Raw genomic sequence first — 12,261 nt, 5'->3', positions numbered from 1 at the left:
TTAAATAACACATCATTTAAATTTAAAAGTTATTTTTAAAAAGACAATTTCTATTCTTCTATACATGTTGTAAAACAAAGTCGCTTTTTTCCCTCATTTCCCTTTGTTCCCTTTAATCTTTTAAACTACGCAACGGATTTTGATGCGGTTTTCTTTAATAGATAGAGTGATTCAAGAGGAAGGTTTTAACTTTTAAGTATAATAAGTAATAACATTCATTAAATAGTGGAGAAACACTATTATTGTTGGGGTTTCTAATGTGATGTCGTAAATAATTACATTTTTTCGCATGAAAAGGTCTATAGAAAACTCTGCAATGGTATATGTCTATCTCTTATGGATATCCCACAATAATAGTACAAATAATGGCTAATTTTCTAAGCAATTTTAATAAATACAGCATTGATCCTTATCCAATTAAATACCTTAAATACATTGTTGATTTAATGTAGATCTTTTGTAGATTATTATTATTATTATAATTATTATTATATATATGTCCCATTCCAGCATATGATTTAAATGAATAGTTTCGAAGATATTACAGACTAGCTGTTGCCCGCGACTTCACACGCGTTAACATAGTATAATAACAAAGATGGATAGGTTTCTTCTTTTTGTTTTTGTGGTTCCTTATACAAAGGGTAAAAACGCAAACGTCAATAAACTTTCATGTTTCTAACTCAAGAAATGACGGACTTTCATTGAAACTTTCTACCCCAATTTCACCCCCTTGGGGGTACAATTACCAGAAACACTTAAATACGTATCCATTCATTTTTAATCACTAGCACAAAAATAAAGTTTCATGTTTCTAACTCAAGAAATGACGGACTTTCATTCAAACTTTCACCCCCTTGGGGGTAGAATTTCTAAAAACGCTTAAATACCTATCCATTCATTTTTCATCAGCAGTCCGAAAATAAACTTTCATGTTTCTAACTTAAGAAATAACGGACTTTCATTTAAACTTTCAACCCCTATTTCACCCCCTTGGGGATAGAATTTTCAGAAACGCTTAAACACGTATCCAATCATTTTAATCAGTAACCCAAACATAAAGTTTCATGTTTCTAACTCAAGAAATGACGGACTTTCATTAAAACTTTCAACCCTTTTTTCACCCCCCTTCGGGGTAAAATTTTCAAAATTCCTTCCTTAGTGGGTGTCTACTTAATAAAACAACCCTACTCACCAAATTTCATGGCTGTAACTTTTACAGTTTTTGCTCAGCGATGATGAATCAGTCAGTCAGTCAGGACATGTAATTTTATAAGTATAGATTAAAAAATTGCGGGACGTAGCTTTACGGCGGTACCGACCAATGCGGGCCACGGGTAGTAATAATAAGTAATGAATATAAATCAAAATGCTGAATCGATTTTAATCAATTTTTATGTGGCTATATATTTATATCCGTACGAAGCCAGGGCGGGTCGCTAGTTTGTTTATATTGAATTTGCATAACTCGTTTAAATCGCGCAGGAACCGTACATTTCTTCGGGACAATAAGTATCCTATGTCCTTTCCCAGTACTCAAAGTATCTCCATAATAAATTTCAGCAAAATCGATTCAGCGGTTTGGGCGTGAAGAGGTAACAAATAGACAGACAGACAGACAGACGGACGGACAAATAGACAGACAGGCACACTTTCGCATTTACAATTTTAATATGGATTGTTTGTTTTAGTTACCTCTGGCTATATTTCCGATGTCTGTTTGATTGTAGTTTGTTTTATTTCAAGAATGTTTATTTCTGCACGAATAAAAAGTTAAATTTCATTTAATTTAACTTAAGTGACCAGATTCTACCGGGCATTTTCTGAAACCGGCTGCCCGGCTGGATTTGACTTGACGTCACGTCACGTAACGTCACGTCACGTCACGTAACGTCACGTCACGTCAGTCACGTCATATACACGACACGACACAAGTCACAACACGACACACACGACATGACACGTCACGTCACGTCACACGACTTGACTTGACTCTATTACTTTTCAATTTACTCTCAATGAGCCCTTTTATTTGATACCCATATTGCAGAAGTGCTTTAAAATCTTGGTTGAGCCGCCATATTGGATGTAGAATGACATTACATTCGTTTTCGAGTTACTCTCAATAAGGCCTTTCATTTGAGACCCATATTGCAGTAGTGCATTAAAAATAACTATTCCCCTATCTTGGTTGAGCCGCCACATTGGATGTAGAATGACATTACATTCGTTTTCGAATTGGTCTCAGAAAACCCTTTCATTTAATACAGGGTTTCTCAAAGTGGGGTACGAGAACCCCTAGGGGTTCGCCATTCGACGGCAGGGGGTAACTGGATGGAAAAGATGGCTGGATTCGTAACCCGTTTGTGGTCACTAACGAGAGCATAATTTCTAGTTTAAGTATCAAGCAACAAGAGTAATTATTAGAAATGTCCGTAGATGAAACTCTTCAAGCTGATTTCAAAAGGATGTATTGGACAGATTTTTGGGCAGCTAGACAGGCAGAGTATTTTGAACTCTCACGCAAAGCGGTGAATATCCTTTTACCCTTTGCTACAACATACATAATATGTGGGAGTGATACCGTGTCAAAATAATGGTTAAAATTGCCCAAAATTACTCCTAGCATTGATTCCATTTGCGACAAGAAACAAGCACAGTGCACACCCATCCCATTAATTTAAAACATATTTCTTTTAAACTTTATTGTCTTCAAAAGTAAATTGGGGGGGAGGGGGGGGGGGATTCATTAGTTAGCAAGGGGTTGTCACGTGGAAATTTTAACAGGGGTTCGCGGAGCCGAAAATTTTAGAAACCCTGATTTAATATACATCCATATTGTAGGACTGCCACTGACCTATACAAAATAACTATTTATTATCGTGTATTGTCATCCAAACTAAACGTGTATGCAAAATTTCAGCTCAATCGGTTAAATATAATTATCTACTTCAAAATTGAGTTCCGAAATTTCACCCGAACATACAATACATACAGAGCAAGTTAAATAAAAGCGTTTAAAATATGTGTCTGCAAATAGCAATGCAATTAATTATTATACGGTCTACCTAAATAATTTAATGCTGATATTAAACAATAATACTTTAAGATTAAAAGTCACGTTGTATTGTGACTGCCGCGTGCAGCGCCGCGTCATCAAAAAGTGCAAACTACGATCGCTGACTAGGTGAGCCGCGACTGACATACATACAAATTACATTGGGGTCAAGTGCCTTGCCATACAAATCTTAGCCCTACGGCGCAAAAATAGGGATTAAAGTTCAACGCACACGCGCGCTATCTCTAAATTCTCCAAAGATTATCGCTGACATGATAGAATAGTCCTTATTGTGTTAGCAATAGAGTTTGTGAGCACGGACGGCGTGTTGACCGGAAGTGAGTAGTTTTGCGGCCGCTTCCGGCGGTCAATGTCAGTCCTGCGCCCGCGCATCGCGCCACTGTCGTCACTGTCGCTCCGTTGACAATCGGAGGAAATAGTGAATAAATGAAAAGATGAAAGATACCTCTAATATCAAGGTATATTTTGCAGTTTATATTATGCTGCATTAAGTAATCAATTATCTAGAAAAATATAATAATTTAATTAATATGAAATAAACTTTTTACAATCATTAAACCTTTCCTTCCTTTCAAAAGTGCTGGTAGCTATTCCAGAGATCTGATCTGACGTATGAATCTAACGTACGTACCTAAAGCGTTGTAAAAATAACATTTTATTGCGATATTAATCTGATTGAACCCCAACTCTAAAGGTACGCGCACAGTTTGTCGGCGCGTGCCGGGGCGTGCCGGGGCGGATCGGGGCTCAGCGCAGCGCAAAATGCGCTATAGCACACTATTGCCGGGCCGGGTCGCATCGCATTGACGGATTTTAACGCTCACTGTGCCGAGGCGTGCCGGGGCGGGCCGGGGTGGGTCGGCGCGCAATGCATGGACGGATTTCGAGCCGAGGCTTGCCGGGCCGCATCGCATCACATCCGCGCGCCGCTTGCTATAGCACACTGTTGCCGGGGCGCAGCGGGTCTTGTCGGGCCGTATCGCATTGACGGAAATCCGCCAAGCAAAAATCCGCGCCGATGCGCCCCGGCACAGTGTGCGATACGCGCATCCGCTTCCATATAAATTGTATGGAGGCGGATTTTTGCGATGCGCCCCGGCACGCTGAGCCCCGGCCCGGCCCGTCTCAGTGTACTCACTCCTTAAGGGAGCGTCTAACCCTAAAGTGTCGATGCGCCCCGGCACAGTGTGCGATACGCGCATCCGCTTCCATATAAATTGTATGGAGGCGGATTTTTGCGATGCGCCCCGGCACGCTGAGCCCCGGCCCGGCCCGTCTCAGTGTACTCACTCCTTAAGGGGGCGTCTAACCCTAAAGTGTCGATGCGCCCCGGCACAGTGTGCGATACGCGCATCCGCTTCCATATAAATTGTATGGAGGCGGATTTTTGCGATGCGCCCCGGCACGCTGAGCCCCGGCCCGGCCCGTCTCAGTGTACTCACTCCTTAACCCTAAAGTGTCGATTTTATAATTCATTTTTATACTTGAAAATAAGCCTCGAATTATTTCATTTTCTAAAATTAGGTACTACATTATATTTCCGAGAATTCGATCTGAGCAAAAACACGATATCTTAAAATTTTCTCGATAGAAAAAAATAAAAAAATAACACAAAGATGCATCTAATTTTCACGAATTTTTCATTTATTGCCATAACCGTGCATTGAACTAAGTTAATATTTTAACACATTGTATAAAATTCTATCATTGAGAGATCGACCTAGCGGATTTTTAAAATGTTGTATATTTATCGAGTTATTGAGAAAAAACTAATTTGGCGATGAACCCGCGTCGTTCTGTTTCACCTGGCATATGAAAGACGGGCGTTAGTGTGAAGAGAGAAGGACGATGTTTGATTTTTGGGGTTAGTCGCCCTCTTAATTGTGCGGTTAATTTTATAAGACACTAGAGTCTAGACGTTCCGCGCGGCTTCGAAAATTAGGAATTTCACAGACAAACTACTTAGCCCACAAAATAGCCTATGATCTTTCACGTGGTCTGCTTTTATCTGTGCCAAATATGAAATAACATAAAAATGGCTCCAGTAGTTCAAGAGATAAGCCCTTTTAAATAATTTTCCCTGTTTTTTTACGTACGGTATCCGTGAAATTCCTAAATTGAAAAAAAAGATGAATAGACATAGGCTATTTTTTGTAAAAAGGGGTTGTAGGGTGAAAATGCGTAAGTTTGTTCTAAGTTAGTTCAAAAAATTCATAAAAGATGGCGCCGTGCGTCTCCTACATCGCGCTGATTGACGCTTGCTCAAACGTCTTTCTATAAGACGTGGTACCTATTATCTTACATTTAAGTTTCTTTTTTTCGATTATTATTTCTTTTTTACGTTATTAAATAACTCAGTACTTTATCTATGCAGTGACGTAACCTTAAACCTATCAATGATAAATAGTTTTTGGGTAAAGTTGTGTAATTGGGGGGCTAAATAAGCTTTAAAATTTGGCATAAAATATAAAGTTTAATTTTAAAAAATAAAATTTATGTGCACACTGCACAGCTGTTTAAGGGGTACCAGGGTTTTTTTATAAAAGCTTTTGACACCAATTTTGTTGACATCGCGCGCTATAAACTGAAGTCCACGCGGAGAAGTCACAGGCAACAGCTGATATACATATAAAGTAAGTACATATAATAGATAATAATTTATCCATTTGTGTGTAATAATTAGTAATATAAGACATTTAATTTGGCAGCATAGACTGAGTTTTGCTTACATTAATTAGTTCAAAAGTTCAAAATAAATGAAGACAAAGCAACAAAAGTGACCTATCACAAGTTGAAAATGGAATCATCAGTCATCAGTCATTATAACATTAATAGACCCAGCCGACCAATTTGAGCCCATTAGAGGCATGTTAATGTTCTATTATGTGATGTAGGTACTTTACTAATTCACATTATTAACTAATTCACAACTTAAATGTCGGCGTTGATTATTATTATTTGAAGCTGCATACATAATAAATAGCATAGATTATAATATTCTCGCACGACAGTTAAAAAAAATGTATTTTTCGATAGCGAGTATTACGCGCGCGTTGATGTCTTTCCCTGGGCGGCGCGATCGTGCGGAACTCGAACAAAAACTCAGCATTTCACTTGCACACACACACTGGCACACATACAGAGCACGCATAGATACGAGGAAAATATAGTGCACGCGGTAACTTTATTACGGCACAAAAAATTATATCGAAACAACTGCAACTTGGCTTGAAAATTTATCAGGGACATGAATTAATATTAAGTATAGAAGTTTTAAGACTAGTCTTGATGACTAAGTTTATAAAATATACAAATAAAAAAAGAATTCTTCGCCAAAACAGGTCAAAAATGGTATAACAGTGACTAAATTTTAACCTTTTTAAGTTGTGATTCCTAAAATTATAGTCGAGGTCATTTTTTCCGTTCTGAAAAGACCACTAGAATATTCTAAGAAATTCATATATTATGAATACAACTATTATGATCTCCACATTATTTACTTACTACATTTTACACTAATATAACTACATTTTACACTAATATAATAACGTCTGATTTATTACATTTGTTTGCTTACGAATCTCCGAAACTACTATTTTGATAGAATAATATGGCACACAGGGAAATACGTTGTTATTTCATCGCACTAAAATTCACAATGGTACAGTTCCAGCGGCATTTTGTTACATATTTTTTTACAAACGAACAGACGTATCAAAACGACATTAAAAATTGGAAAGCAAATTGGAATGTAAAAATAAAAGTACAAAATGGCTCCGACCGGACTGGTCGCGTCACCTACTTTCTTTTTTGATGATTTTAACGTTTATACAAATATACGAGGTTACACAGACGGACAGAAATGTTAGTATGACGTGGCGAGTATACGGTCTGACGAGTGACGGTATGGTATAGCTATATATAATATACGGACTGGCGATGCAGAAAATACTAAAGATTACTCGCGTCAGGCTGTCAGGCATAAATCAGCAGAGGAAACGCAATATTTGTCAGCAAGATCCTTTAAAATATTATTTAGTTTTATATTTTGAGGTTGTTTAATGTTTTGTATTTGATTTATTGTCATAGAAATAGACATGGGATATCATTGCACGAGCGTGGCCAAAATGGGGCCACGTCCATTATTTTGGGGCCAATTTGACATTTGAAGTGAGACACCGAGGCATGAGGCATGTTTATTCTGATGGGAAAACTTTTCGACAAATACATATTACAATATACGTACCAAGTGCTTTCCCAACTATTGAAAACTTTGTTTATCGTGTATTTAGATGACCAAATCCCTGTAATTATGTGAATATTCGCAACATATTTATTTCAAGTACCTAATAACATTTTCCAACTCGTTCGTACTTCGTAGTGAGCAGCGGAAAAATGAGTTCAGTAACCCGGACACGACGGAGCCTCGCGGGACCGCTAGCTGTCACCAACTTTACTTTTCTTTACTAACTTTTTCGGATCACTTTGGACGCAAATCTACTAGGCTTACATAATTTGACAAGAGTTTTTTTTTAAGTTTTTGGGTACTTTTTATGTAGGTTGAAAATTATGAACTTTGCAGCAGTTCTTTCTAGTTGCGTGTCAGGCTAAGTCAAGTTTCTTAGCTACTTTTTAGACACTACAGTAATCTCGAGTTGCGAACTTTTACCTACATAGTTTAAACTTATGGTTAACTAGATTTAAGCATAAGTTGGTGAGAGTTGTAACTTGTATCTCAAGTACCTGCTAAATGGCGCGTGTCCTGCGCCAGAGCCGCGCTGACGAGCAGCAGCAGCCAGCCCGCCTGGGCGCCCCCCATGTTACTACCGCATCCACACACAGCAGCACAGGTAGCACAAAACACGGTTAACACAGTTACGATACGTGACGCAGCGTGGCCCGGTGTAAAACGTCTATCAGCGTCGAGCGCGCGGCAGCGACTGACGCCAGACGCGGTGCCGGCCGGCGCGGGGTCGCCAGGACAAAATACAGCCTTTGCGGATCGTACTTGTTAGTCATTATTAAAATTATTATAAAGACCATGCACCATAGAAAGCCCCGTTCCTTTGACGGCCAACTATTAAAAAAATCAAAGTTATCGTCATGACGATGTATGATGTAGTAGAAGGAACAAGTCTTACCATGGTATTCCTTCTACTACACACTTAAATCCATCAAACTTAAGGCCACAAACGCGACGGCGAGTCAATAGCGTCGCAATTGTGGCAAATGGCAATGCGATCTCACCGTTTGTAGACTTTGGTTGTCGAGGCTACAATCGTAATTTCCCTACAAACCGAGACCTGCTACCTAACGCTGGTATCCCCGCTCATACAGGTGGTCGGCAGGTAGCGGTCGGCACTCGGCGGTAAACAGCCCCCCGCTCTCACCCCGTCCCCACCTCGCGCTCGCCTGCGGCGGTTTCCACTGTTTTTGACAACTTTTTTGATGATCACGTGCTGTGACAGGCCGCAGGCGCGGAGACAAAAAGTAGACAAATTAAAAAAGAAAAAGTATTGCGCCATATAAAAAATTATACCATGGTTCATGGTCTCATGGACCAACGTTGTAAATTCGATAATAATAGGAGGGCCGTACTTATCGCATAGAAACGACAGCGTTAATTTACTCTATTCTTACCCTATACTAAGCTGAATGAGCTAATTATAAAAGAACTTAGATATAAGATCATCTAAAAAATCCGCCCTTTACGCATAGATAAATGATAAGTTAGTATGTAAAATATGATTTCATGTCTGATAATGCGCTTTGAAAACTCTGTAAACAACTACCTATCAAGTTTTTAATCCGCATACTCTGAATCAACAATGCAAACTTTTATTTTATTAAGTAGTAAGAGGGCAAACCTATTAGATAATATGAAGTACTTAGTCGGTTAAAACTTAAGGTGACGCCGCGTTAAAGTAAATAATCGGTCAAGTGCGAGTCGGACTTGTGCACGAAGGGTTCCGTACCGTTTTATAGCGCAAATAGGGGAAAATTGTGTTTTTTAGTATTGGAGCCCCCCTTAATTATTTATTTTATTTTTATTTTATTATTTAATATTAAAGTACACATTTATTTGAGGATTTTGTGAAAATTTCAAGTGTTTATATGACGACCTCTGTGGCTCAGTTGGTGGGCTGTAATTGGTAGCTCAAGTCCCTCATTCGTGGGTTCGAATCCCGCCGACGGAACAAAAAGTTTTCAAAGTTCCTGTGTATTAAATATGTGTATCATATAATTTTAAAAATTCTTAAATATATTATGTACTTATAGTATAAGAGTATTAAATATATTTCCGTTGTCTGGTACCCGTAACACAAGTCCTTCAGGTACTTACCACGGGGCCAGACTGACGTGATGTGAAGCGTCCATAGATATTAATTATTATATTATAAGTATTATTTATTATTATATTATGTTGTCCTTATGGATTACGAGCCAAAAAGACCAAAAAAATAACATATTTTGTTGTATGAGAGCCCGCCCCCCTTAAGGGGGCAACTAACCCTAAAGTGTCGATTTTATAATTCATTTTTATACTTGAGAATAAGTCCCGAATTATTTCATTTTCTAAAATCGTATCGATCGTAACTAATTGATTTTTCTTAAAGGTATCTATGATAGGACGACGCGATGCTATTATTTTTCACTTTTATATCTGACAGTATATAGAATGTTAGTTTGGTATAAAAAATAATCTGTATACTATGTACTGTTTTTTAGGATTATTTCATATTTGATGATATCGGTGATATGACTGTTTTTTTTATAAAATACTTAATGGGTCAAACGAGCGGGTCACCTGATGGAAAGTTCTCCTCCTCCTCTTTATTAATTTGTTGTTATAGCGGCAACAGAAATACACAATCTGTGAAAATTTCAGAAGTCTAGCTATTAGTGGTTTTTGTGATACAGTCTGGAGACAGACAGACAGGCGGACAGACATCGAAGTCTCAGTTATAGGGTCCCGTTTTAAGTTTTTACCCTTTGGGTACGGAACCCTAAAAATGCCGCGTATGTCAGTTCAATATTTTACGCCTGTCAGGAATTTTATGGCAACTTTAGACTTTGTTTTGTTTTTTTTTTTAATAAAAAATTTAATAAGGGGGCAAACGAGCAAACAGGTTACCTGATGGCAAGCAACTTCCGTCGCCCATGGACACTCGCAGCATCAGAAGAGCTGCAGGTGCGTTGCCGGCCTTTTAAGAGGGGACAGGGTAATAGGGGAGGGTAGGAAAGGGAATAGTGAAGGGATTGAGCCTCCGGTAAACTCACTCAATCGGCGAAACACAGCGCAAGCGCTGTTTCACGCCGGTTTTCTGTGAGAACGTGGTATTTCTCCGGTCGAGCCGGTCCATTCGTGCCGAAGCATGGTTCTCTCACGTATGAACTAGAAGTCTGTACTATAATTGTTTTCTTATAGTACTAACAGACGTTTGATTTACATTTGACTCGAGTCACTACTCTCGAAGCACAACAGTACTCTCCGATTTTTAGCTGATCATAACATAATATTATATTAGCCTAGATTTTTATTTTCATGCTCTCAATTTTCCTCGCGATTCGGATTCTGTACCTTAAATAAAAATTTACTAAATAGTTACCAGTAACTATTTCTCATCTTAAAGGAGGGTTCTCATAGAGGAAAATAATACATGAGGGTTCTCCAGATTTAACAACTCCAAAGGATAAGGAAAACTGCATTTTAAACATAATAATATGGCGCCTGGCACTGCCTTGTACCCGACAGTTTTAAGTACGACAATAATTGTAAGTTCTGACACAGATTCGGTGACAACTTTTGAGCCTTAATGCAAAGAAATAAGGTCGAATCTGTCTTCGATTTCGACAAGGATAATAATATATCAATGGGCAATGATTGACTGATATGATATTCAAGTGTTTTTCTATCGCCTGGGACTTTCCGCTTAATTTTATTAGATACAATAACAAGACTGATAAACTTAAAAAGTTTATTGTCGTTTGTTACCAATATAGGGCGGCCCGGTGCCACCGTTAAGAGGAGTCCACACCGCCCTTTTTTCCATACAAACGTTGTCCCCTGTTTCCTCCCTGGATAATGCTAGTAGAGTTATAAATTTTTTCCTGAATATCTACGACCACTAATACAATGTCCCTATGTTTTCTTTTTTTTCATAATTTAATTATTAAATAAGATATGAACGTTCAAAAACCCAAAAAAATGGCCAGATTTTCCGCTGTGTTCAAACGTCCAGAAAACAGATTTGGCTAGATTATACAAAAAAAGCAAAACATAGGAACACAGCTCAAGCCTTTTTTAAATCTTTAATAAAAAAGTACTTAGATCGGTTAAGTTTTGGAGAAGGAATCAGGGGACAACGAATCGTTGATTTTCTGGATTTTCCGCAGTTGTCTCTATCGCGTTATGCGGTAGAGGCTCGAGGTAAGGGAGACAGCTATAGATATTACACGTACTTTTTTTTCATTTCTCTAGCCCCTGGTGTATCCTCTTAACGCCTCCGTGGTCTAGTGGTAAAGAGCACGGCTCTTGACTCGGAGGTCGTGGGTTCGATTCCCGCGTTGGAAACATGTTGAATCGATTATTTAAGAAACCCCACAAGTCCAAATTTTGGCAAACTTGAGTTAAGTATGGCAATTAACTCAGTAGGGGTAAATACACAGGTCACAGAAAAACCACACAAGTCCTGCTTTCTACGTACGATTTATAGCCGTTCAAATTTTACATTTAGTTGAGAAACACCATAAGTCCTGGACATGTGGGATTTCTCTAATACATACCATGGCAACACTCATCTATTGTCAGTGTAGAGTTAAGAGCAGTGTTGCCAATTTAGTGGAATTTCCACTAGATCTGGTGGTTTAGACGTACCTTTCTTCACTCAGTCGATGAAACACAGCGCAAGCGCTGTTGCACGCCGGTTTTCTGTGAGAACGTGGTATTTCTCCGGTCGAGCCGGCCCATTCGTGCCGAAGCATGGCTCTCCCACGTATATATTTATATATTATCCCACGTATTGTTTTTGTTTCGCTGCTGCCGTGCCGAAGCCGCGCTTCCCGCCCGCCCGGCACTTGTCGTTTCATACTAACTGAACCTGTTTTCCGCCGCGGTGCCGTGCGGTAAATAGTAGGCATTGGATTAACGATTAACGGACTTCTGCATATTAACGTAAGTT

At 38.8% G+C, this 12,261-nt stretch overlaps 1 protein-coding gene across 2 annotated transcripts in view; it reads right to left on the bottom strand.

Moving 5' to 3' along the window:
• LOC121738431 (low-density lipoprotein receptor-related protein 2) overlaps window positions 1–8,008 on the bottom strand; it is a 163,974-nt gene extending 155,966 nt beyond the window's left edge. For both annotated transcript variants that reach the window (XM_042130470.1, XM_042130471.1), the window contains exon 1: window positions 7,823–8,008. In XM_042130470.1, the coding sequence (XP_041986404.1) occupies window positions 7,823–7,898 (76 nt within the window). In that variant the 5' untranslated portion in view covers window positions 7,899–8,008. The remainder of the gene's footprint in view (window positions 1–7,822) is intronic.
• Window positions 8,009–12,261: the final 4,253 nt, after the last annotated feature.

This window comes from Aricia agestis, chromosome Z (genome assembly GCF_905147365.1).
Source record: "Aricia agestis chromosome Z, ilAriAges1.1, whole genome shotgun sequence".
Taxonomy (NCBI): domain Eukaryota; kingdom Metazoa; phylum Arthropoda; class Insecta; order Lepidoptera; family Lycaenidae; genus Aricia; species Aricia agestis.
Note: the sequence above shows the minus strand (reverse complement) of the source record. Positions and strands in the feature narration are given on the sequence as shown.